The sequence below is a fragment of the Anser brachyrhynchus genome (assembly GCF_964034855.1).
Source record: "Anser brachyrhynchus genome assembly, chromosome: 3".
In the NCBI taxonomy this organism is placed as follows: Eukaryota; Metazoa; Chordata; class Aves; order Anseriformes; family Anatidae; genus Anser; species Anser brachyrhynchus.
Genome location: NC_137696.1, coordinates 423,435 through 449,841, shown reverse-complemented (window position 1 = coordinate 449,841; position 26,407 = coordinate 423,435). Strand labels below are relative to the sequence as shown.

At 51.4% G+C, this 26,407-nt stretch overlaps 1 protein-coding gene and 3 long non-coding RNA genes across 6 annotated transcripts; 2 read left to right on the top strand and 2 right to left on the bottom strand.

Moving 5' to 3' along the window:
- Nucleotides 1–68: 68 nt before the first annotated feature.
- LOC308192752 (uncharacterized protein) lies at nucleotides 69–2,085 on the bottom strand. Of its 3 annotated transcripts, none has more exons than XM_080586651.1 (2): nucleotides 1,944–2,040; nucleotides 69–1,704 (listed from the first exon to the last, which is right to left on the bottom strand). In XM_080586651.1, exon 2 carries the CDS (start codon nucleotides 1,667–1,669, stop codon nucleotides 209–211), a length of 1,461 nt encoding a protein of 486 aa, XP_080442777.1. In that variant the 5' UTR covers nucleotides 1,670–1,704; nucleotides 1,944–2,040; the 3' UTR covers nucleotides 69–208. The 3 variants fall into 3 exon arrangements, with proteins under 3 accessions (XP_080442777.1, XP_080442776.1, XP_080442778.1); XM_080586650.1 differs by having other exon boundaries at nucleotides 147–1,784; nucleotides 1,944–2,085; XM_080586652.1 differs by having other exon boundaries at nucleotides 147–1,864; nucleotides 1,944–2,057.
- Nucleotides 2,086–6,366: 4,281 nt separating this feature from the next.
- LOC308192754 lies at nucleotides 6,367–9,013 on the bottom strand. Its single transcript, XR_013949117.1, has 2 exons — nucleotides 8,800–9,013; nucleotides 6,367–8,648 (listed from the first exon to the last, which is right to left on the bottom strand). It is a non-coding gene; the product is annotated as an uncharacterized lncRNA (long non-coding RNA).
- A 407-nt stretch (nucleotides 9,014–9,420) lies between these two features.
- On the top strand, nucleotides 9,421–16,168 carry LOC308192750. Its single transcript, XR_013949106.1, has 2 exons — nucleotides 9,421–14,230; nucleotides 14,456–16,168. It is a non-coding gene; the product is annotated as an uncharacterized lncRNA (long non-coding RNA).
- A 4,868-nt stretch (nucleotides 16,169–21,036) lies between these two features.
- Nucleotides 21,037–22,070, top strand: LOC308192751. Its single transcript, XR_013949107.1, has 2 exons — nucleotides 21,037–21,242; nucleotides 21,419–22,070. It is a non-coding gene; the product is annotated as an uncharacterized lncRNA (long non-coding RNA).
- The last annotated feature ends 4,337 nt before the right edge of the window (nucleotides 22,071–26,407 follow it).

Below are 26,407 nucleotides of genomic sequence, written 5' to 3'. Positions count from 1 at the left end.
CAGGCGATGGCGTTGTGGAGGCCGGGTCCCGGGGGATTGCCGGCTGGGGCAAGGAAAGCCCAGGCGGGGGTGGCATGGGGTGGCAGGCACAGGTCTGCGGGTGCTGGGCTGCAGGTGGGGAAGCCTGGGGCTGGCTCCCTGGTGTCTGCTGTGTCAAGCCGCCAGGAGCACCATTCCCCCAGCAAGCCGGGAGTTGTGGTCGTTGGGCTCAGAGCATCCCGTTGCCCGCGTTGGGTTCGTTGTTATTATCTCCCTGCCTTTTTTGTCCCGATAAAAAATGTACTGTTACAGCTTGCCGCCGCTCAGCTTCCCAGCCGTGAGCGGCACGTTGCTCAAGGCAGACCCTTCCTCCCTGAGGCGGCGCAGGGTGCAAATTTCTGCTGTTTTCGTTTGTGCTTTCTCTGGGAAAATGGTCTGGGAAGCCGTCCCTGCTGCCCTCAGGACGCATCCTGCCGGCGAGAAGCGGGTACTGCAGGCGGCGGGGCCACGCATGCGCGGTGGTGCCTTTGGATGCCCCCTTCCGCCACCTGCTGGTGAAAATCCGGTACTGCAGGCGCCTTGGGTCAGCGCATACGCTGTGGTGCCCCCTGGCGCTCTCTGCGCCACTTGGTGGCCAAAAGTGGGTACTGCAGGCGCCTCGGGGCAGCGCATACGCTGTGGCGCCCTCTGCCGCCGCCTGGTGGCGAAAAGTGGGTACTGCAGGCGCCCCGGGGCCGCGCATGCGCGGTGGCGCCCCCTGGCGCCCTCTGCCGCCGCCTGGTGGCCAAAAGTGGGTACTGCAGGCGCCGCGCATGCGCGGTGTCGCCCCCTGGCGCCCTCTGCCGCCGCCTGGTGGCCAAAAGTGGGTACTGCAGGCGTCCCGGGGCCGCGCATGCGCGGTGGCGCCCCCTGGCGCCCTCTGCCGCCGCCTGGTGACGAAAAGTGGGTACTGCAGGCGCCCCGGGGCCGCGCATGCGCGGTGGCGCCCCCTGGCGCCCTCTTCCGCCGGCTGGTGGCGAAAAGTGGGTACTGCAGGCGCCCCGGGGCCGCGCATGCGCGGTGGCGCCCCCTGGCGCCCTCTTCCGCCGCCTGGTGGCGAAAAGTGGGTACTGCAGGCGCCCCGGGGCCGCGCATGCGCGGTGGCGCCCCCTGCCGCCCTCTGCCGCCGCCTGGTGGCGAAAAGTGGGTACTGCAGGCGCCCCGGGGCCGCGCATGCGCGGTGGCGCCCCCTGGCGCCCTCTGCCGCCGCCTGGTGGCGAAAAGTGGGTACTGCAGGCGTCCCGGGGCCGCGCATGCGGTGGCGCCCCCTGGCGCCCTCTGCCGCCGTCTGGTGGCGAAAAGTGGGTACTGCAGGCGCCTCGGGGCCGCGCATGCGCGGTGGCGCCCCCGGCGCTTTCTGCCGCCGCCTGGTGGCGAAAAGTGGGTACTGCAGGCGCCCCGGGGCCGCGCATGCGCGGTGGCGCCCCCGGCGCTTTCTGCCGCCGCCTGGTGGCGAAAAGTGGGTACTGCAGGCGCCCCGGGGCCGCGCATGCGCGGTGGCGCCCCCTGGCGCCCTCTGCCGCCGCCTGGTGGCGAAAAGTGGGTACTGCAGGCGTCCCGGGGCCGCGCATGCGCGGTGGCGCCCCCTGGCGCCCTCTGCCGCCGTCTGGTGGCGAAAAGTGGGTACTGCAGGCGCCCCGGGGCCGCGCATGCGCGGTGGCGCCCCCTGGCGCCCTCTGCCGCCGCCTGGTGGCGAAAAGTGGGTACTGCAGGCGCCCCGGCGCCGCGCATGCGCGGTGGCGCCCCCTGGCGCCCTCTGCCGCCGCCTGGTGGCGAAAAGTGGGTACTGCAGGCGCCCCGGCGCCGCGCATGCGCGGTGCCGCCTTTCAATGCCCTCTTCCGCCACCTGCTGGTGAAAATCCGGTACTGCAGGCGCCTTCGGTCAGCGCATACCCTGTGGCGCCCCCTGGCGCCCTCTTCGCCACCTGGTGGCGAAAAGTGGGTACTGCAGGCGCCTCGGGGCCACGAGTGATGTTACTACATCATTTACTACATTTTTTCCTGCGAGTGATGTTACTACATTGATTTTGGTTTTGGGGTGTAATCTGTTATGCTGCTAGATTTTTCTTCCTGTGCAGAAGAAAAGTTGAGCTAATTCCAGTTAGCTTCAGTAACTTGCTTTCTCATATTGTCATTTCAATATTCAAAGCTGAAGCAAAAGCATTGGTATTGTTGCTTCTAGAGAGACGCCAGTTCTCCGGTCTGCACTCTGCATGCTGTTCAGATAAGCTAGAAAAAAATAAAGGAAAAGAAAAACAGCTGCTGCTTCTCCTGCTCTCTTTCTGCTTTCTACTTTCTTGTGCTTTGCCCCTCCCCTTTCCCAGGTGATTGGCTTTGGGTTCCAGGCAGGGCCTAATGGTAATTGAGTCACAGGCATCCCATCAGAGAGCTCATTCTGCCTGGGCTGCAGTTTGGGGTAAGTGCTTTGTTTTTGCTTCAGTCAGTTGCAGGGGTCTTTAGGTGGGTCAGAGTCTACGGACTGATGCGTTTCCAAGTAGAGATAGGTACGTCCTTCTTTGTGAGGTAACAACTAGTAGGATCCTTGCTGATCCTGGCTGGAATAATAATAATGCACAACACAGAAATCATATGAGAGATTTGGGGTCAGAATGGGAAAGTACTCGTGGATGAATCCCAAGGACCTGGTATCCCAAGGTCTCTTGAAAGTTCATTTTGTGATTAAAGCCTGGCAAGATACACAGAAAAAGCTCCAGAAGGTGGGGGTTGTAGTGAACAGTCACTGTGGGGGGCCCTCCTGCGGGAGGCCCTGGAGGTGTATATCGGGAGGGGAGATGAGAAGGAAAAGCAGAGAGCGAAACTAATGGTATTGACAGTGTAGCAGGTAGTGAGGCAGAGGGTTGGAGAGAGAGGAAGAAAATCATCTGGGGGAGTCAGGGCCAGGATGGAAAGGAGAGGAAGAGAGATGAAGGAATAGCAGGCAAGGAAAGACAGGCTTTGAAGTGTGGCCAGGCTGGCCGTTTCAAATAGGAATATCCAGAGTGGAAGAAGGAGGAGAGAAGGAAAATGGGAAAGTACAGGCTGGAGAAAGATAGAAGTGTTAAAAAGGGTTATTGAAGGTGTTAAAGGTGGGGTATGTAGTGTTTGACAGAGCTGTTTGAAGTTGAATGAGCAGGGAAAGAGGATGAAGGCATTATCTAAGTAACAGTCTAGAAGTTTTGGTATATTTGCTGTGATGTTTGGTCAGTTTCCCAAGTATGGGGGGGGGGGGGGGGGGGGGCAGCCTGCTCCACCCCCCCTCTCCCCCCCCAAACCTTGGTATGTGAACCCAATACACTGGGGCAGCTAGATCATTACTGGCTTGTAAAGTATCAGGGATTAAATTAACTAATGAAACCCTAAAAGTGATGGGGGTAGAAGGGGCTGGGATAACAGCCCCACTTTTGGGGGATACCAGGCTGAGAGTAGGGGATAAAATGATTACTGGGCAATTACTGTATGTACCAAAGGCAGGGACTAACTTGTAGGGAAGGGATTTGATGATGAAATTGGGCATTCAAATAGCAAATTGTTAGACTGGAATAACAGTGTTATTAATGGAGTGCTCTCAGGCCCTGAGAGCAAAGATCTATTCACCTCTGACTGGAAAGACCCTGAAATGGGGGCGGAAGCAACAATACAGATGGACAGTTTTACCTCAGGGGTTTACAGGGCCACCAATTTATTTGGGCAAGTTCTAGAACAGATTTTGGAGCAATTACAACCTCCCGAGGAGGTATTACTGTTACAAATATGTAGATGATCATTTATTGTCAGGACAGGAGAAAAGAGTTGTGAAGGAAGCTACTGACAAGCTATTCGGCTCGGGAGTATTGAAAAAGAAATTACAATATGTAGAAGGAGAAGTCAGGTATTTAAGGCATCTAATGTCTGAGGGAAAACAAAGAATAAATCCAGAGAGGATTCAGGGAATTGTTGAAAACTAAGAAAGAATTAAAAAGTTTTGAGAGATTTTTTTTTTTTTTTTAAGGAATCAGGCACCACGAAGTCTGAGGGAAAATGGATACTCCCTGATGGGAGAGAAATGCTGAATAAAGCACCAATGAGGCAAATATTAACTGTTTTACATCAAGAGAGTCACTGGGAGGTGCAAGCAATGTGTGATGTTGTGCTAAGAAAGTATGTCTGTGTAGGAGTATACACTGTAGCGAAGCAAATATGCAGAGGATGTACCGTATGTCAAAAGGTAAATAAAAAGGTCATCCGTAACCCATCTAGAGGGGGACGGGAGCCAGGGATTTGACCTTTCCAAAGCATACAGGTAGACTTTACCGAGTTACCTAAAGTAGGGAGACTAAAGTACTTGTTTGTCCTAGTTGACCGGATGGGTGTAAGCTTTCCCCTCGGTATCTGCCACTGCGAACACGGTGGCTAAGGTATCACTGGAGCAAATAGTCCCTAGATATGGGATAGTTGAAAACATTGATTCAGGTCACGGAAGTCATCTCGCTTCACGAGTACTGCAAGGGCTAATGCAGGCCTTAGAGATTCAATGGAATTTTCACACCCCCTGGCACCCCTCCTCTTCTGGGAAGGTAGAGTGAATGAACCAGACATTAAAGAAGCAATTAACTAAGTTAGTGTTAGAAACCCAACTTCCTTGGGTAGAATGATTACCTTTAGCACTCCTCCAGGTTCAAACAGCACCAAGAAACGATATAGGAATTTCACCGTATGAGATGCTGTTCGGATTCCCCTATCTGGGCAGAAGGGATGAGATACCACAATTCAAAACAAGAGAAGTTTCCTAAGAACTGTATTCTGGGGTTGTCCTCTTCTTTGTCATCTCTCAGGACCCGTGGGTTGTTGGCTCAAACCCCACCTTTGGAATTCCCCATTCTCCACCATCAACCAGGAAATTGGGTCCTGATTCGGACCTGGAAAGAATCAAAACTCCAGCCTGAATGGGAAGGACTATTCCAAGTACTACTAACCACTGAAACAGCCGTAAGAACTGCACAAAAAGGCTGGACTCACTATACTCGAGTGAAGGCATCCGTCGACCCTAGTACCTGGGAAGCTGTTCCTACAGAAGACTTGTTGGAAGTTGAAATCGAAGAGAAAAATCTTGTAGTGGACTGTGAGCAGGATAAAAGCTTACAGTTGTAAACTAACCTTTTATTTTCACAGGTAACTAATGAGTGTGACTTGTGATTGAGAGAAAGGACTGGCCTATAGCGAATCAAAGTGCTCCCAAGGGGTTTTTGTTCTAGTAGTAGGGTACATATATCTTACTCTTTGTATTGGTAATTATTTGGAAACCTAAGGGTTAAAAATAATGACCGGGAAAAATCAACTATTAATTTTGTTTCTAGTGACTGTAGGCCTCAGAGAAGGCCTTGGTCAATTGGCAACTTGGAAAAGGCATGACCAGATAATAGTAAGATGGGATACCCCGTCAAAATAGGGGTGAATGTGACAGAGGGTTATGTACCACAATCTGTCATGTTTGATGCTTGTGAGGTGTTAGCTTGTGGAGATTTAAATGCCCAATGACAACTGAGCAGAGAGAACAAGTAACTGGGAGACACCCAACAGCCAGATTGAGAGCGGCTGTATGGAAACGATCCTCTATTGCCATCAGAGAAAGGGAGAAACTCAAGGAGAAAACAGGAGAGAAAACAGGAGGCTCTCTTTGAAATGTGGCAGTTCAAACATTTGAGATTGAAACAGGGTATGGGGATGTGAATGCCTGGATAGAATGGGTCAAATATGCTGTCCAGAGTCTCAACCGTAGCACTTGCTATGCTTGTGCCTCGGGACGACGGATTGCCCGGATAGTGCCCTTCCCATTGGGGTGGACCAGGGATTCCCAGGGGATGCGATGTATGATTGCATTGTACCAAGAAAAGACTGCCTGGGGAAATGAGGCCTGTAAGTCTCTCTCTTTGCTGTTCCCTTCCTTGCGTGATAGCAATATCAGGGTTCCCCCTGCATTCTCTACAGCTACAGGTGACCATGCAGCTTGCCTCTCACGGCAGGGTGTGAGCGCTACCCGGCATCTGGGAGAATTTGCCTTGTGCACAAGGACCTTGAATGCTACCAAGGACCTGATGGGAAACTGCTCAAGACTTGAGATCCCCAGGGCAGATCTGTGGTGGTACTGCAGAGGGAAGATCTTATGGTCCACCCTACCATCTAATTGGGGAGGCACTTTTGCACTTGTTCAATTAGCTATACCCTTCACCCTGGCATTTGAAAGAGAAACATCACAAATACACAGAAGAAGTAAAAGAGGCTCAGGAATGTCATTTGATGATAGAGTGTACATAGATTCTGTTGGGGTGCCTAGAGGAGTTCCCGATGAACAGAAAGCCAGGAATCACATTGCTGCAGGGTTTGAGTCGCTGTTCTGGTGGGTAACAATCAATAAGAGTATTTATTATAGTCAGCAGATATTCATAAATCATACAAGGGATGTGATAAGAGAAATCGCTGAACAACTAGATGCCACCAGCAAAATGGCTTGGGAAAACAGAATAGCATTAGATATGTTGATCGCGGAGAAAGGAGGTGTGTGTGTGTGTGTGATACTGAGCAACCATTGTTGCACTTTTATACCCAACAATACTGCCCCAGATGGCACAGTAACTAGAGCGTTGCAAGGGCTTCCCGCCCTTGCCAGTGAATTGGCAGAGTAATTAGGAACCGGCCCTTCCTTCGCGGGATGTTCGGAATCTTGGTTTGGTAAATGGGAAGGGATCCTAGCGTCTGTATCTGTGTCCTTGATCGTAGTATCAGGAGTTTTGACGGCCCTTGGTTGTTGCATTATCCCCTGTGTAAAAGGACTAGTACAGCGGCTCACTGAAACTGCACTATCGAAAGAAATGACCGTGGAGCCACCACCTTACTCACGTAAGGCGATGATATTAGAGGGGATGGAAAGCAAAGAAGGTGAAGAAGAGGAAGAGATCTACCAAATTACACCGCAGAGAAAAGTTTTGCAAAAATCAACAATTTATAAAGAAGAAAAGGGGGGAATTGTGGGAATAAAAATGTTGTTTTTGCAGAGTTACGTTGTTTAGAGGGAAGGAATGCGGTGTTGAGATAGGCTCGCAGTGATAAGAAAGCTTAACGGACAACCTTGTAAAATGCAGACAACCGGACCCCTCAGAGCAGCTAGGTGAAAATCACGGCGTCAAGTCAGATCAGTGAAGAAACATTACCGCTTCAAACAGTAAAAAAGTCAAAAGAAATTTGAAATTGAACAGGCCGGCAACTGAAGGCCACGTAGTGTCTGTGAAGCGTCGGATAGGTTGTGAACCTGGAATACCCAGTCAGTGGGGAAACACGGGAGGGTCCCGGTCGTCGAGAAAGAAAGTACATAAACCGTACTGTGTGACTAGTAGGCGCGCTCCTGCTTGTGGGACGCGTGCCATTGCGATCGCGAATAAATTACTACTTCACTGAGATCCTCGCCTGAGCCTAAGCTACTGGCTACGGAGTGTTTCTCACACTCCCTGCGCGTAATCCTGGCTACAATATACCGTGTTATCGAAGGTGCCTTTTAAACAACATTGATAGAAACTCAGGGGGCGATAGTACTGACCCTGGGTGTGGAATTATCCACGCAGGGAATAATCCACGCTGCACCAAATATGGTAGCCACAGGAACGCTAATATACATAGCGCGTGCCAGATGCGACGTGAGAATCCTGCACCTGGATGGCCTGTCCCAAATGGCGAGAGGTGGTACTGGCTACGTGGCAATAAAGCCAGGAAGGTGTTGCCCCTGGGATGGAAGGGAGCTTGCACCCTGGAGGCAATAATTCCAAACGTGACTATTATTGAAGACCCACAAAGCCAAAGCCCCCTTGAGACCACACGCAGGATTAAGCGGACTCCAGACAATTCTCTAGTAAAATTCTCTAGTATTTCACAGCTTTGCAAGGTGGTTTTTACCTCGGTGAGGGGTGGGTGAATTAGAAAAAGCTATTGTAAATATCTCCGCTATAACTGAAGAACTAGAAAATAAGTTTGATAAGTTTGCAAAAATAGTACCGTAGAATCGAATAGTATTCGATTCATTAATAACCTCATAAGGAGGAGCGTGCACTGTAATTAATGCTAGTTGCTGTATAGATGTAGATCAAACGGGACGAATTTGACTGATATTTGGGGGGAAAAAAAGGTATACTGGGGGGCGTGGGGGGGGAAAGATCCTACATAGAGTAGCTCAAGATGACAGTTCCTGGGCATTTAGAAACATGTGGGAGAAACTAACTTCGTGGTTACCTGAACAGAATTGGCTCAAACAACTATTTGTTGGTATTGTAAAAATAATGGCGTTGTACGCCTCCCATCCCCCGTGACATCCGAAGAAGACTATTACGCCTTAACGTTGGAGAAACTCAAGAGCGCGGTACGTGAAGAGGTGCAAAAACAACAGTAGGAGTAAGGAAAGGAGAGGAGGGAACTGTGAGAAACTAAGTTGTGTTTTTGCAGTAGAGAACTAATTTTCTGTATTCCGAGGTAGTTGTGCAGTCATAATGAGGAGAAACACCACGTGGGTAAGCGGACAGTAGGCGGCCTCACTGTTCCGAAATAAGGCAGAAGCTTGAGGAAAAACAGGTTGAGCAGCGTGGGCACGGTAAAACAAAGATCACAGGTTCCTGAAACATAAGAAAGGGAAAAAAAAAAAAAGGAAATAAGAAGGGAGAAATTAAAGGGTTGAAAAAGAAGTAAGATTGTACATACATGGTACATACAGGGGAGGGGATCAGGTGTCGGGGAACAGGGACTAAAAGTTGATGCTGTGCTTACTGCAATGCGCTCCTGATCGGCAGGACGCCCGCCACTGCAACCGCGAATAAAATAGCCTCACAGAAGATCGCGTGTCAAGAAAATTATTTGAGATGTTTCTCGCAGACAGACTTGACGAGAGAGGACCAAGAACACCCGCGCCTTCTTTAAAAAAAAAATAAACAAACAAACAAAAAAAAAGGCAGCACAGGGGCAGCCTCAGGGTCGCCTTCCCACAGGGAAGCGGCGCCGTGATTGGCTGGACCGCGAGGGCGGATGTGGCGTCACGGCTAGCCTTAACTCAGGGCGGAAACGCTCCGTGATTGGCTCGGAGGAACCCAGGGCGGAGGTGCCGTGCAGGGCTTGCCGGCACTATGGGCGGAAGCTGTCGGGCCGGGCCGCCGCGGCGCGGTGCCGCAACGAGGTTGGTGGTCGGCGCCGCCCCGGGCCGGGCCGGGCCGGGAGGGGGCGAAGCGGCGGGCGGTTGGGGCGCCACGCGGTCGGCGGCTTCTGCGGAAACGGCCCTTGTGCGGGGCGGGGGCGGCGCCGGAGCGGAGCGGGCGTGCGGCGGGGTCTGCACTGCGCGGGGCTTCGGAGGGCTGGGGGAGAGGGGGGCGAAGCGGCGCGGGGGGGGGGGGCGGGCGGGCGCAGAGAGGGCGGCGGGGGGGGGGGGCGGCTGCGTGCGCTTGGCCGACTCCCCTCTGGGGCGGATGGACTGCTCCGTCCCGCGGCATGCTGGGAGCTGTAGTTCTGTGGCGCGCGGCCGGTCTTTCCCCGAGCCGGGGCCGCGGCCGGGGCCGGGCCGTGCGCGCCGGGAGGCGCAGGTTGCCGCTGGCTGCGAGCGCGGCTGCCGGCGGTGAGGCGAGCGAGAGCCTTCGGGGGCGCTTCCCCGGAGCGTCGGGCCGGGAGGGGTGGGGGCTGCGGCGGCCGGGCGCGGGTCCTCGCTGCGCTCGATCGTCGGGCTGCGCCTCGGAGGTTTTCCTCCCCCCGCGCGCTGACGGCCGGCTCTCTCCTTTCCCTGCGGCTCACCAGGGCAGAAGCAGCTCCCCGCCGCTGGGACCCCCGCGGGGTTTGTCGCCGAGCGAAGGTGGCGCGGCAGCTGAAGGGAGGAAAGCTGCAGCTGGCGTGCTGCAGTCGCAGGTTTCCCAGGAGAAAGAGCAGCCCGTCTGTCCCAGCTGTCCGGGTAAGTCGCAGCGACCTCCGGGTGAAATCCAGGCGTGAAGGGGATTTTGGTGGCTCTCTTAGACGGCTAGCCCTACCAAAGGTCGCATCGGTTACAAAAGGTAGTAGTAACCTTGCAGTTTGTGTGTTCTGTAACGTCTGTAGCACAATAAACTGGCAGGTGAAGGAATGAGCGGGTACAAATACACGTGACTCTACAGCTGAGATTAAATAACGTGCAGGTTCTTCTGCGTTTTGTCTTTCAAAGCGCGTTGTTTGACTCGGTGGTCCTTAACGATGATCCTCGGTGGTCCCTTCCAACTCAGGATATTCTATGATTCTGTTGTTGCCGAGCGCCTGAGCTTTTTGCTCACATTACTGAAGAAAGGAATGGCTGTGCTTCTTCCCCACCCCCCTCTCTTTTTCTTTTTTTTTCCTCTCCTCTCCTCCCTCGATGACGGGGACTCGAAATGTTTTTCTCAGATGTCCATGTGGAAATTTTTAAAAAAAAAAAAAAAGAAGCTGATGGTGAACACTGACAGAATTGGGTGACACTTTCAAGGTAGAGGGCAAAGAACGTGGAAATTCCTAGTACGTTAGTGTTACTCTGTTAGCAAAACCGACGTACACGCCGCTTGCTGTTCCTAGTTTTTTGGTTTGGCCTGGTTTTCCTTTCAGAAGTCTCCCCGAAGGCCTTTGTGGACAAAACTTTGTCCCGCTTCAGCTTTAAGAATTATCCTAGAAACAATGAACAAGTGCTTGCAGGGCTTTATGGAACGCTAGTTGCGGTCAGTCAAGAACGACTTGGGAGGCAATTCCTTTCGTGGAATTGTAGAGTGATCGAGAGATCAAGGCCAGCGTTGTGAAGAAATAGTGCCAGGTTATAGTCACAGGTGACTGCCTTCTGAAGGGAACAGAGGCTCCCATCTGCAGACCAGACCATCTTTACTGAGAGCTTTTCTACCTGCCTGGGGCTTGGATCAGGGACGTTGCTAGCGAGCTTACGAGCTTAGTTCAAACTTCAGATTATTCCCTACTCCTGCTCTTTCACGTGGGTACCAACAAAGTTGCAGCAAGAAGTCTGCGTTCAATCAAAATAAATTTCAGGGCCCTGGGAAGATAGCTAAAGGATTCAGAAGCACGGGTTATCGTCTAGCATTTTGGGATATATTAAACACAGCGTAGCCAGCTGGTCAAAAGAGGTGATTCTCCCACTGTATTTAGCGTTGGCGAAGCCTCTCCTTCAATATTGTGTGCGATTCTGGGCTCTACAATATAAAAAGAACGTTAAGATCCCTGAAAGCGTACAGAGGAGGGCAACAAAGCCGGTAAAAGGACTGGAAGGCACGCCCTGTGTGGACGCTACGGTACTTCGGCTAGCTCCTCGGAATTGTATATAGTCATGAGTAACACTCCTGATTCTAAATACATAGTCTTTCCCTGCATATAAGCCGAACGCTATTCTACAATCGTTTGCTTCTTCCGGCAGTGGATTCTGTCTTTCAGTGATTTATGGGTACTTTACATGTCCTGGATATTGCTTTCCAGATACCTGGAGCTTGCTAGCTTTTCTGTCTCCCAGACGTGTGGCTGATAGTGGTCTAGTCTTGTGAGCTGTGCTGCCGTGAAGTCTGTCACCTGTTGATGCTGAAGGTACTTTTCTAGAAAGAGGAAGGTGGTAGGTACAGTTTCACACCAGGACATCAACAAAATCACGTACTCTTTTTATCATCTCCAGACGTGTTTCCTTCGGTGGCTTCTGGACTTTGGTCCATATTGTAGGCCCCGAGAAGGAAGGAGGAGGTTGGCTTTTCATAACCACAGTTTCTTCCAGCTGTTTCAGATGGATTTCATGGTTGATTCTAGTTGAAATGACTGCCTCAGGAAAAAAAACAATAAAAATGATAGAAACTGTTCCAAAAGTTTGGCGATCCCTGTTTCTCTTGGCTGAAACTGTTTTTATTCTACTGTGACCTTTTTAAGATAGGCAAAAATAAAATTCTGTGTAGCATCCAAGATGCAAATGAACCTTCAGTTTATGAGATAGCAAGGCTAACTTTGAGTTTTGATTAGACTGGTGATGTTTCTTGTTGCCTTTCCTAGGCCTTTTCCAAAAGCTTAAACGTGTAAGTTGCTCTTCGACGCTGATGAGCATTGGGGTGATGTTTTCATAGGATTATGTGCAGTACCGAGGCCTGATTTCCCCTTTTGCCTCTGCATTTCTTCACGTTTATCTGCTTTGAATTGTGCTTGCTATTTGGTTGCATAGCGGCTGCAAAGGAATCACAGGCTGGTTGAGGTCGGAAGGACCTCCAGAGGTCACCCGGTCCAACACCCCTGCTCAAGCAGAGCCACCCAGATCTGGTTTTCCAGGACCACGTCCAGACAGGTTTTGAAACCTCACAAAGACCGTGACTCCACGACCTCCCTGGGCAGCCTACGCTAGTGCTCAGTCACCCTCACAGCGAAAAAGTATTTACTGATGTTCAGGAAACCACAGGAGGGGAACATCCTATGTTTCGGCCTGTGTCTGTTGCCTCCTTTTTTGTTCCTTGGGTACCAGTTAGAAAAGTCTGGCTTTGTCTTCCTTCCACCCTCCCTTCGTGTATTTACAGACATCGATGAGATCCCCTCCAAGCCTCCTCTTCTCCAGGCCGAACGGTCCCAGCTCTCCCAGCCTGTCCTCATAGGAAAGGTGCTTCAGTCCCTTACCGTCCTCGTGGCCCTCCGTTGGACTCTTTGCAGTGTGTCCAGGTCCCTCCTGTACTGGGAGGCCCAGGCCCAGCACTCCAGGTGCGGCCTCACCGTTCCTGAGCAGAGGCGGAGGATCGCCTTTCTTGACCTGCTGGCAATACTTTGCCTAATGCCACCCAGGATACCCTCAGCTGCTTTTGCAGCAAAGGCACATTGCTGTTTCGTGTTCAAGTTGGCGTCCACCAGGAAACTTAGCTCCTTTTCCGAGAAGTTCCTTTCTGGGAAAAAGTGCGATATCAGCGCTTTTCACTTTGTCCTACTGCAATAAATTTGTATCAGCTATAAAGCTTTTCATCTTGTAACCCCACGTCTCAGACGATTACAAGTATGGTGAACAGCAAAAGTAAAGGTGAAATCTTACTGCGACCCTTCCTCTACCATGGAACGTGGTTACTCCCATTCTTTCTTTTGTCTTCTGTCTTCCAAAACACGCTTGAAATACTCAGGTACCTTTTTAAAATGAACTCTTATCTCCTCGCGTGTGTCACTTTTTTTCGAAGAACACGAAAATACGCTCTACTTTATAAAGTATGACCTCGCTTTAAAAAGCTGTTTTAACGCTCCTTAATTAAGTCTTCTTAATCAAGTGTCCGCTAGTTCTTTTCTTACCTCCTGTTATTTTCCTTAACGTGGGAATTCCTGCTCTGGCAATTTCTGTAGGACGCTTCTGAAATAGAAGTCCGGGCCTATTAGTCACATTTCAAGTCATCTGCCCTACAGACAATTTCAAGAGAGTTAAAAATGAAAACGTAGCTTATCCGTGAGCTACTTGAGAACTCCTTAGTGAAATGCTGCGTGAGCCTTTTGACTTGTTACTTCTGCTTCTGTTTCAAAACTTGTTCTGTATCGTTTCAGTTTGAGACAGGTTCTTTGATATCCACGCCAAGAAGAAAACCTTTCTTCCGTAGGAACCCTTCAGTGTGCACAGGGAGAGGCGTGGAGAGAGCAGCTATTCTGCAAGCTGTTACTCAGGCCGCTTTTGGCTTCCAGCGCTGTTTGTACATTCCCGTGTTGTTTTGCAATCTTTTCTCTTTTCGTTAGTTGTCTAATTAAACTTTTTCAGAGGATGCCTCCTTGTTTTCAGTTTTCTCCTAAATCTCTCCTGAGATTTAGCCGTCCTTGTATTCTTTTGCTCTTTGTCAAGTCTCTTTGATACAAGCTGTGTGCAGCTTTGATACGAGCTTGTTTGTCCACTATGACCTGGATGATCTTGCTGAATCTCCGTGATGCCTTGAAAAGGGCTGTGCTCGGGGACCGTGGCAGCATTTTGGTATCTGATACAGATTTTCCTGTTCTGGCATACAGTGAATTTCTTTGATATGTCTATTAGGACCGTACCTGTTTTCCTGCTTTGAGTAAAGAGTTGGAAGATGAAAGGTTAGCGTTCGTTTCCTCCCACATGGGCTGTAACCTTTGTCTGCGTGTCTTGTGGTTGTGTTTTGTTTGTTTGTTTGTTTTGGCAGGCCCTCCAGCAGAGCAGCAGGGTGAAAGGTCTCGAGCTGGTGGCAGGACCCTGGCAGCTCTGCAGCCTGAGCAGGTGAGAGAACAGTATGTGCTCACTCTTTAAGGTTGGGAACACGTGGCAAGCCTTAAAATACAGGTTTATAACACAAATGGGTCCTGGAAAAAATCAGCTGGCTCCAAGCATCCAGGGAGTCAAGACAGCGAGAAGATGTGTCAGTAGAAATGAGCTGAAGTGAGCCAGATGTCAAACACCACGGACTTCATATAAGGATGCAGTTCAGAAACTTTTCTCTTTCAGAGAGCGGAGATTGATTATCGTCTTGCTGACTTGTTACCTGATCAGAGAGAAGAAATTCTCTTGGCAAACGAGAAGGACTTAGAAGAAGCTGAAAATAAAGGTAATATTATGGGTCCTTTCATGGTACTCCTGTTGTCATGAGCTTTTCTGGGCCTCAAAGGAAATGAGCAGAACTAGAATATTCCGTCACCTGCAATTGGATATTACGGCTGTCACAGGTTAGTGAGCCCAGGACTTTGAGAGCTTGTCAGTGGAAACAGCTGCAGCTTCCATAATTACATGAGAGATGTCTTCATCAGAGAAGACAGAGAGGCCTTTGAAAGCAGCAACCCACGGCATTGTTTAAAAAAAAAAAAAATCTAAATAAATAAATAAATAGCGTTTTCTTTTGCCAAAGGAGGCTCGCTTTAGGAATTGAATATAGCAAGTATCTGCCCTGTTATCGTCATGTATGAAATAGCATGAGTATCTCCTGGGCTGGTTAACGTAATGTTTGGCCCCTGTGGGGAAGGTTGTTACTGAAAAATGATGCTTTCCGGAACGAACCATATTACCTTCTGACTGAGGAAAGTACAGTTCAGGCAGCATAGACTAAATCCGTTCTCTTGCGTTCGAGGGGTGCATCGAGAAGCTGGTCTTGGGTTAGAAAATGTGTGAAACTGGCACGTCGCAAACTGTAATGCAGAGAGATCTTTGATAACAAAAGTGTATTTCTGTTGGTGAGTTACTGGAAGGCTGCAAGAAGTCTTGCCTCAAAAGACTCTTCTGAAATGAATTCTGTTGCCATCCCAATTTTTTTTTTTCTACGGGCACATTCTTGGGACTTGCTTCTGCAATGTCGAGAGTTATTCACGGTTGGTTTTTGATACCCAGCGTAGAGAAGGAGTTAGCTTACGTTCAGGTGCTGCGGTTTCTGCACGTGTCTTATAACGTAGGTTCCCTGCTTAACTTGCAATTTATGAGGTTCCTACCAATGAGCACTTTCCTGTCCATGCCGAACGCAGCTGAGTTGCAGGCTACCATTAAACATCAAATGTTTGATATAGATTGCTAATAGCAAATCGCAACTGTTAAGAATATATGCTAAAAAAAAATTAGCACAGAAAGTAGAAGCTCTAGGCTGTGAGTGGTCTGTCCCATACTGATACTGCATGTTTGCACCGAGGCAGAATGATTGCTTTCACTCGCTTGTGGAGCGATGAGTCTAGGCTCTCACTGCTAGTATTTTTAGCAAGACTGATTGAGCATTTCTCTAACATATGAGCAAGTGTTTGAGGAGCAAGTGATGGGTATGGGCACTTAGAAAGAGACTGCCAAAGGGCAGCTTCCTATTTTATAACTGAATTTTGTGAGCGTTGGTCCTCGTTTCATACTGAAGGGGAGTATGCTCTAGTGAAGGGAGTATGTTCACGTGAAAGGAAAAGGCACTAGTCTCCCTCGTCTGGCATTATTACTTCCTTGCTGCTAGCTCTGTTCTTCATAGAAAGCCAGCATGTTTCCTCGTCACATTCTAGTCTGCCTGCCTAGACTTCAGCCTTTGCCTCCTGGGTCTCTTGCCTTGCATAGACAATCTCTCCCCTTCTCCTCTTCTTCTTCATCTCATTTGTAAACCTTTTATCAGGCTGATTCTTACTGGCTTCCCACCCCCCGACCTTTTTCTTTTTTTTCTATTTTTTTTCTATTTCTATTTTTTCCTTTTTTCTATTTTTTTTTTTACAGACTTAGGATGGCTTGTCTTGTTAGTTACTTTTCTTCCTGCCAGCCCCCAGCCTCAAGTTCTCCGATGCGACTTCAGAGGATCATCTTTGATACCTCCGCATCTGAATAATACGGTTTCTGTCCCATGCTGTAGCTGACGGCAGGACGGACTCTGAGTGCAGAGGAGAGGTTGCTTCCTCCCTGGTTTCCTATTGCGTCCCATACTGGTTTGGGTAAGCAATTTCAGAGGAAATTTGACTTCTCCGTGGAGCAGCGTGTGCCTGACAGCTAGCTGGAGACAGCACACACGGCATTGAGTCAGCGCTCCGAGTGCGGTCCTGAGTTGCAGTAAAGGTAAAACAATTGCAGACTGACAGTTTAGCTTCTAAGGAGCATCTACAGATAGCACGTTTGCCTCTGATGCTTAAAAGGCGAGGGTCCGAGATCACATTTCACGGACTGCTTCCTAGAGATTTCAAGAAATGCAATCGTTCTGAAGCACAGCCGCGCTCCGTTATTGTTGAAAGGGAACGAACTGCCTTGAGACCCGTTACGTGGGAGGGAACCGGGGGCGGAAGTGACGTCAGGGCGTGCCCTCACCGAGGGCCAAAACGGCTCCGTGATTGGCTGGACCGTGAGGGCGGATGCGGTGTCCGAGCGAGCCGTCAGTGAGGGCGGGAGCATTCCGGGATTGGCTGGGAACCCAGGGCGGAAGCGGCGTCACGGCTAGCCTTCACTCAGGGCGGAAACGCTCCGTGATTGGCTCGGAGGAACCCAGGGCGGAGGTGCCGTGCAGGGCTTGCCGGCACTATGGGCGGCAGCGGCCGGGTCGGGCCGCCGAGGCGCGGTGCCGGTGCCGCCCCGGGCACGGAGTAGCGCGCACCCCGAGCACACGGCGCTTGCCAGCTTTACGGGAGCAGGTTATGTAGCGGGGCTACATAACACAGAACAGCTTCAGCTGTCGGGGGAGGGGAAGGCGACGGGGTCTGGCCGCGATGCCGGGGCAGCGGGAGCCTCTCCGGCTGCCGAGCTTCAACCTGCCGCACAGCTCAGCTCAGCGCCGCGCAGCCGTTTCCTCGCCCCGTTCCTCCAGTCCCCCCGCTCCGGGAAAGGCGGGAGAAGCGGGGGTGGGGTGGGTAAAGCGTGCGCGTTGAGATAAAGACAGTTTAATAGGACAGCAAATTAAGAGAAAGTAACGACAACAGCGTGTACGCACACGCAAAGCTACCGCCGCGCGCGTGTCCGGTTGCCCGGCCGGTTCCTGAGCAGCAGCCGCCCCCCGGCCGTCCTTCCCAGTTCCGGACGCCCCTTCGCGGCCAGCTCGGGTCGCCGTCCCGGTCGCGTCTCCTCCCGGCTCCCGGAGCAGACAAAGCGTCTCCCCTCCGGCCCGAGCGCGCTCAGCGCTCGCAGCCCCTCCTCGTGCGGCGGCTCCGCTCCCCCTTCTGCCGCGCCCGGCCGGCCGCCCGGGCCTTCCTTGCCGACGAGAGCGGCCCGGCCCGGCCGGCCGCGCGCAGGTCCCGCGGCGCTGCTCGGTGCCGCCGGGGCGGGCGGCCCGGGGCCCCGGCCAATGAGGCGGCGGGCGGCGGCGCGGCTCCGGGGAGAGGGGCGGGGCATGCAAATCACGCCGGAGGGGAGGGGAGGGCGGGCGGGCGGGCGAAGGGGCGGGGCGAACGCCCAGAGGAGGCCGAGCTGCGCCAATCAGCGCGGAGCGGAGGTCGGGCGCAGGGGCTCGGTGGGCGGGGCAGGCGGCCGGCGAGCCGCGGGGAGGGAGAGGCGGTGCCGGGGGCGGGGCATGCAAATTCCGCGCGGGGCCGAGCGAATCGGGCGCGCGGGGGCCCGAAGGGGCCGCTGGGAGGCCCCGGCGACGCGGCGGCGGGGCGTTCGGGGGTCGCGGCTGCGAGCGGAGCGCCCGAGAGTGGGCGAGGGCGGCGGGTTGAGCCCCGGGAGGGCGGGGGCGGGCGGTGGAGCAGCGGCCGTGAGGTCGGGGTGGTGGGCGTGGGAGGGGGTGCGTGTGTGCGAGGGTGAGTGAGCGCCGCTGCGCTCCAATGGCCGGCAGTAGTGGCGCGGAGGGTGGCGCAGCAAGCGGGGCGTTGCAGGGGCTTCCGGCGCCTGCCGGTGAATTGGCAGAGTAATTAGGACTGGGCCCTTCCGTCACGGGATGTTCGCAGTTTTGGTTGGCTACATGGAAAGGGACCCTGGCGTCCGTATCTGCATCCTTGATCGTAGCAGCAGGAGTTTTGACGGCCCTTGGTTGTTGCATTATCTGTTGTGTAAAAGGACTGGTACAGCGGCTCACTGAAACTGCGCTGTTGAAACAAATGACCGTGGAGCCACCACCTTACTCACGTAAGGCGATGATATTAGAGGGGATGGAAAGCAAAGAAGGTGAAGAAGAGGAAGAGATCTACCAAATTACACCGCAGAGAAAAGTTTTGCAAAAATCAACAATTTATAAAGAAGAAAAGGGGGGAATTGTGGGAATAAAAATGTTGTTTTTGCAGAGTTACGTTGTTTAGAGGGAAGGAATGCGGTGTTGAGATAGGCTCGCAGTGATAAGAAAGCTTAACGGACAACCTTGTAAAATGCAGACAACCGGACCCCTCAGAGCAGCTAGGTGAAAATCACGGCGTCAAGTCAGATCAGTGAAGAAACATTACCGCTTCAAACAGTAAAAAAGTCAAAAGAAATTTGAAATTGAACAGGCCGGCAACTGAAGGCCACGTAGTGTCTGTGAAGCGTCGGATAGGTTGTGAACCCGGAATACCCAGTCAGTGGGGAAACACGGGAGGGTCCCGGTCGTCGAGAAAGAAAGTACACAAACCGTACTGTGTGACTAGTAGGCGCGCTCCTGCTTGTGGGACGCGTGCCATTGCGATCGCGAATAAATTACTACTTCACTGAGATCCTCGCCTGAGCCTAAGCTACTGGCTACGGAGTGTTTCTCACACTCCCTGCGCGTAATCCTGGCTACAATATACCGCGTTATCGAAGGTGCCTTTTAAACAACAGTGATAGAAACTCAGGGGGCGATAGTACTGACCCTGGGTGTGGAATTATCCACGCAGGGAATAATCCACGCTGCACCAAATATGGTAGCCACAGGAGCGCTAATATACATAGCGCGTGCCAGATGCGACGTGAGAATCCTGCACCTGGATGGCCTGTCCCAAATGGCGAGAGGTGGTACTGGCTACGTGGCAATAAAGCCAGGAAGGTGTTGCCCCTGGGATGGAAGGGAGCTTGCACCCTGGAGGCAGTAATTCCAAACGTGACTATTATTGAAGACCCACAAAGCCAAAGGCCCCTTGAGACCACACGCAGGATTAAGCGGACTCCAGACAATTCTCTAGTAAAATTCTCTAGTATTTCACAGCTTTGCAAGGTGGTTTTTACCTCGGTGAGGGGTGGGTGAATTAGAAAAAGCTATTGCAAATATCTCCGCTATAACTGAAGAACTAGAAAATAAGTTTGATAAGTTTGCAAAAATAGCACCGTAGAATCGAATAGTATTAGATTCATTAATAACCTCATAAGGAGGAGCGTGCACTGTAATTAATGCTAGTTGCTGTATAGATGTAGATCAAACGGGACGGATTTGACTGATATTTGGGGGGAAAAAAAGGTATACTGGGGGGGCGTGGGGGGGGGGGGAAGATCCTACATAGAGTAGCTCAATGTGACAGTTCCTGGGCATTTAGAAACATTTGGGAGAAACTAACTTCGTGGTTACCTGAACAGAATTGGCTCAAACAACTATTTGTTGGTATTGTAAAAATAATGGCGTTGTACGCCTCCCATCCCCCGTGACATCCGAAGAAGACTATTGCGCCTTAACGTTGGAGAAACTCAAGAGCGCGGTACGTGAAGAGGTGCAAAAACAACAGTAGGAGTAAGGAAAGGAGAGGAGGGAACTGTGAGAAACTAAGTTGTGTTTTTGCAGTAGAGAACTAATTTTCTGTATTCCGAGGTAGTTGTGCAGTCATAATGAGGAGAAACGCCACGTGGGTAAGCGGACAGTAGGCGGCCTCACTGTTCCGAAATAAGGCAGAAGCTTGAGGAAAAACAGGTTGAGCAGCGTGGGCACGGTAAAACAAAGATCACAGGTTCCTGAAACATAAGAAAGGGGAAAAAAAAAAAAGGAAATAAGAAGGGAGAAATTAAAGGGTTGAAAAAGAAGTAAGATTGTACATACATGGTACATACAGGGGAGGGGATCGGGCGTCGGGGAACAGGGAATAAAAGTTGATGCTGTGCTTACTGCAATGCGCTCCTGATCGGCAGGACGCCCGCCACTGCAACCGCGAATAAAATAGCCTCAGAGAAGATTGCGTGTCAAGAAAATTATTTGAGATGTTTCTCGCAGACAGACTTGACGAGAGAGGACCAAGAACACCCGCGCCTTCTTTAAAAAAAAAATAAAATAATAAAAAAAAAGGCAGCACGGCGGCAGCCTCAGGGTCGCCTTCCCACAGGGAAGCGGCGCCGTGATTGGCTGGACAGTGAGGGCGGAAGTGGCGTCACGGCTAGCCTTAACTCAGGGCGGAAATGCTCCGTGATTGGCTCGGAGGAACGCAGGGCGGAGGTGCCGTGCAGGGCTTGCCGGCACTATGGGCGGAAGCTGTCGGGCCGGGCCGGGCCGCCGCGGCGCGGTGCCGCAACGAGGTTGGTGGTCGGCGCCGCCCCGGGCCGGGCCGGGCCGGGAGGGGGCGAAGCGGCGGGCGGTTGGGGCGCCACGCGGTCGGCGGCTTCTGCGGAAACGGCCCTTGTGCGGGGCGGGGGCGGCGCCGGAGCGGAGCGGGCGTGCGGCGGGGTCTGCACTGCGCGGGGCTTCGGAGGGCTGGGGGAGAGGGGGGCGAAGCGGCGCGGGGGGGGGGGGCGGGCGGGCGCAGAGAGGGCGGCGGGGGGGGGGGGGCGGCTGCGTGCGCTTGGCCGACTCCCCTCTGGGGCGGATGGACTGCTCCGTCCCGCGGCATGCTGGGAGCTGTAGTTCTGTGGCGCGCGGCCGGTCTTTCCCCGAGCCGGGGCCGGGGCCGGGCCGTGCGCGCCGGGAGGCGCAGGTTGCCGCTGGCTGCGAGCGCGGCTGCCGGCGGTGAGGCGAGCGAGAGCCTTCGGGGGCGCTTCCCCGGAGCGTCGGGCCGGGAGGGGTGGGGGCTGCGGCGGCCGGGCGCGGGTCCTCGCTGCGCTCGATCGTCGGGCTGCGCCTCGGAGGTTTTCCTCCCCCCGCGCGCTGACGGCCGGCTCTCTCCTTTCCCTGCGGCTCACCAGGGCAGAAGCAGCTCCCCGCCGCTGGGACCCCCGCGGGGTTTGTCGCCGAGCGAAGGTGGCGCGGCAGCTGAAGGGAGGAAAGCTGCAGCTGGCGTGCTGCAGTCGCAGGTTTCCCAGGAGAAAGAGCAGCCCGTCTGTCCCAGCTGTCCGGGTAAGTCGCAGCGACCTCCGGGTGAAATCCGGGCGTGAAGGGGATTTTGGTGGCTCTCTTAGACGGCTAGCCCTACCAAAGGTCGCATCGGTTACAAAAGGTAGTAGTAACCTTGCAGTTTGTGTGTTCTGTAACGTCTGTAGCACAATAAACTGGCAGGTGAAGGAATGAGCGGGTACAAATACACGTGACTCTACAGCTGAGATTAAATAACGTGCAGGTTCTTCTGCGTTTTGTCTTTCAAAGCACGTTGTTTGACTCGGTGGTCCTTAACGATGATCCTCGGTGGTCCCTTCCAACTCAGGATATTCTATGATTCTGTTGTTGCCGAGCGCCTGAGCTTTTTGCTCACATTACTGAAGAAAGGAATGGCTGTGCTTCTTCCCCACCCCCCTCTCTTTTTCTTTTTTTTTCCTCTCCTCTCCTCCCTCGATGACGGGGACTCGAAATGTTTTTCTCAGATGTCCATGTGGAAATTTAAAAAAAAAAAAAAAAAAAGAAGCTGATGGTGAACACTGACAGAATTGGGTGACACTTTCAAGGTAGAGGGCAAAGAACGTGGAAATTCCTAGTACGTTAGTGTTACTCTGTTAGCAAAACCGACGTACACGCCGCTTGCTGTTCCTAGTTTTTTGGTTTGGCCTGGTTTTCCTTTCAGAAGTCTCCCCGAAGGCCTTTGTGGACAAAACTTTGTCCCGCTTCAGCTTTAAGAATTATCCTAGAAGTAATGAACAAGTGCTTGCAGGGCTTTCCGGAACGCTAGTTGTGGTCAGTCAAGAACGACTTGGGAGGCAATTCCTTTCGTGGAATTGTAGAGTGATCGAGAGATCAAGGCCAGCGTTGTGAAGAAATAGTGCCAGGTTATAGTCACAGGTGACTGCCTTCTGAAGGGAACAGAGGCTCCCATCTGCAGACCAGACCATCTTTACCGAGAGCTTTTCTACCTGCCTGGGGCTTGGATCAGGGACGTTGCTAGCGAGCTTACGAGCTTAGTTCAAACTTCAGATTATTCCCTACTCCTGCTCTTTCACGTGGGTACCAACAAAGTTGCAGCAAGAAGTCTGCGTTCAATCAAAATAAATTTCAGGGCCCTGGGAAGATAGCTAAAGGATTCAGAAGCACGGGTTATCGTCTAGCATTTTGGGATATATTAAACACAGCGTAGCCAGCTGGTCAAAAGAGGTGATTCTCCCACTGTATTTAGCGTTGGCGAAGTCTCTCCTTCAATATTGTGTGCGATTCTGGGCTCTACGATATAAAAAGAACGTTAAGATCCCTGAAAGCGTACAGAGGAGGGCAACAAAGCCGGTAAAAGGACTGGAAGGCACGCCCTTCCGTGTGGACGCTACGGTACTTCGGCTAGCTCCTCGGAATTGTATATAGTCATGAGTAACGCTCCTGATTCTAAATACATAGTCTTTCCCTGCATATAAGCCGAACGCTATTCTACAATCGTTTGCTTCTTCCGGCAGTGGATCCTGTCTTTCAGTGATTTATGGGTACTTTACATGTCCTGGATATTGCTTTCCAGATACCTGGAGCTTGCTAGCTTTTCTGTCTCCCAGACGTGTGGTTGATACCGGTCTAGTCTTGTGAGCTGTGCTGCCGTGAAGTCTGTCACCTGTTGATGCTGAAGGTACTTTTCTAGAAAGAGGAAGGTGGTAGGTACAGTTTCACACCAGGCCATCAACAAAATCACGTACTCTTTTTATCATCTCCAGACGTGTTTCCTTCGGTGGCTTCTGGACTTTGGTCCATATTGTAGGCCCCGAGAAGGAAGGAGGAGGTTGGCTTTTCATAACCACAGTTTCTTCCAGCTGTTTCAGATGGATTTCATGGTTAATTCTAGTTGAAATGACTGCCTCAGGAAAAAAAACAACAAAAATGATAGAAACTGTTCCAAAAGTTTGGCGATCCCTGTTTCTCTTGGCTGAAACTGTTTTTATTCTACTGTGACCTTTTTAAGATAGGCAAAAATAAAATTCTGTGTAGCATCCAAGATGCAAATGAACCTTCAGTTTATGAGATAGCAAGGCTAACTTTGAGTTTTGATCAGACTGGTGATGTTTCTTGTTGCCTTTCCTAGGCCTTTTCCAAAAGCTTAAACGTGTAAGTTGCTCTTCGACGCTGATGAGCATTGGGGTGATGTTTTCATAGGATTATGTGCAGTACCGAGGCCTGATTTCCCCTTTTGCCTCTGCATTTCTTCACGTTTATCTGCTTTGAATTGTGCTTGCTATTTGGTTGCATAGCGGCTGCAAAGGAATCACAGGCTGGTTGAGGTCGGAAGGACCTCCAGAGGTCACCCGGTCCAACACCCCTGCTCAAGCAGAGCCACCCAGATCTGGTTTTCCAGGACCACGTCCAGACAGGTTTTGAAACCTCACAAAGACCGTGACTCCACGACCTCCCTGGGCAGCCTACGCTAGTGCTCAGTCACCCTCACAGCGAAAAAGTATTTACTGATGTTCAGGAAACCACAGGAGGGGAACATCCTATGTTTCGGCCTGTGTCTGTTGCCTCCTTTTTTGTTCCTTGGGTACCAGTTAGAAAAGTCTGGCTTTGTCTTCCTTCCACCCTCCCTTCGTGTATTTACAGACATCGATGAGATCCCCTCCAAGCCTCCTCTTCTCCAGGCCGAACGGTCCCAGCTCTCCCAGCCTGTCCTCATAGGAAAGGTGCTTCAGTCCCTTACCGTCCTCGTGGCCCTCCGTTGGACTCTTTGCAGTGTGTCCAGGTCCCTCCTGTACTGGGAGGCCCAGGCCCAGCACTCCAGGTGCGGCCTCACCGTTCCTGAGCAGAGGCGGAGGATCGCCTTTCTTGACCTGCTGGCAATACTTTGCCTAATGCCACCCAGGATACCCTCAGCTGCTTTTGCAGCAAAGGCACATTGCTGTTTCGTGTTCAAGTTGGCGTCCACCAGGAAACTTAGCTCCTTTTCCGAGAAGTTCCTTTCTGGGAAAAAGTGCGATATCAGCGCTTTTCACTTTGTCCTACTGCAATAAATTTGTATCAGCTATAAAGCTTTTCATCTTGTAACCCCACGTCTCAGACAATTACAAATATGGTGAACAGCAAAAGTAAAGGTGAAATCTTACTGCGACCCTTCCTCTACCATGGAACGTGGTTACTCCCATTCTTTCTTTTGTCTTCTGTCTTCCAAAACACGCTTGAAATACTCAGGTACCTTTTTAAAATGAACTCTTATCTCCTCGCGTGTGTCACTTTTTTTCGAAGAACACGAAAATACGCTCTACTTTATAAAGTATGACCTCGCTTTAAAAAGCTGTTTTAACGCTCCTTAATTAAGTCTTCTTAATCAAGTGTCCGCTAGTTCTTTTCTTACCTCCTGTTATTTTCCTTAACGTGGGAATTCCTGCTCTGGCAATTTCTGTAGGACGCTTCTGAAATAGAAGTCCGGGCCTATTAGTCACATTTCAAGTCATCTGTCCTACAGACAATTTCAAGAGAGTTAAAAATGAAAACGTAGCTTATCCGTGAGCTACTTGAGAACTCCTTAGTGAAATGCTGCGTGAGCCTTTTGACTTGTTACTTCTGCTTCTGTTTCAAAACTTGTTCTGTATCGTTTCAGTTTGAGACAGGTTCTTTGATATCCACGCCAAGAAGAAAACCTTTCTTCCGTAGGAACCCTTCAGTGTGCACAGGGAGAGGCGTGGAGAGAGCAGCTATTCTGCAAGCTGTTACTCAGGCCGCTTTTGGCTTCCAGCGCTGTTTGTACATTCCCGTGTTGTTTTGCAATCTTTTCTCTTTTCGTTAGTTGTCTAATTAAACTTTTTCAAAGGATGCCTCCCTGTTTTCAGTTTTCTCCTACGCCCTGAGATTTAGCCGTCCTTGTATTCTTTTGCTCTTTGTCAAGTCTTTTTGATACAAGCTGTGTGCAGCTTTGATACGAGCTTGTTTGTCCCCTATGACCTGGATGATCTTGCTGAATCTCCGTGATGCCTTGAAAAGGGCTGTGCTCGGGGACCGTGGCAGCATTTTGGTATCTGATACAGATTTTCCTGTTCTGGCATACAGTGAATTTCTTTGATATGTCTATTAGGACCGTACCTGTTTTCCTGCTTTGAGTAAAGAGTTGGAAGATGAAAGGTTAGCGTTCGTTTCCTCCCACATGGGCTGTAACCTTTGTCTGCGTGTCTTGTGGTTGTGTTTTGTTTGTTTGTTTGTTTGTTTTGGCAGGCCCTCCAGCAGAGCAGCAGGGTGAAAGGGCTCGAGCTGGTGGCAGGACCCTGGCAGCTCTGCAGCCTGAGCAGGTGAGAGAACAGTATGTGCTCACTCTTTAAGGTTGGGAACACGTGGCAAGCCTTAAAATACAGGTTTATAACACAAATGGGTCCTGGAAAAAATCAGCTGGCTCCAAGCATCCAGGGAGTCAAGACGGCGAGAAGATGTGTCAGTAGAAGTGAGCTGAAGTGAGCCAGATGTCAAACACCACGGACTTCATATAAGGATGCAGTTCAGAAACTTTTCTCTTTCAGAGAGCGGAGATTGATTATCGTCTTGCTGACTTGTTACCTGATCAGAGAGAAGAAATTCTCTTGGCAAACGAGAAGGACTTAGAAGAAGCTGAAAATAAAGGTAATATTATGGGTCCTTTCATGGTACTCCTGTTGTCATGAGCTTTTCTGGGCCTCAAAGGAAATGAGCAGAACTAGAATATTCCGTCACCTGCAATTGGATATTACGGCTGTCACAGGTTAGTGAGCCCAGGACTTTGAGAGCTTGTCAGTGGAAACAGCTGCAGCTTCCATAATTACATGAGAGATGTCTTCATCAGAGAAGACAGAGAGGCCTTTGAAAACAGCAACCCACGGCAT

Coding starts and splice junctions, on each gene's coding strand:
- LOC308192752 (XM_080586650.1), bottom strand. CDS start 1,749: ATGCGCGGCGCCGGGGCGCCTGCAGTACCCACTTTTCGCCACCAGGCG.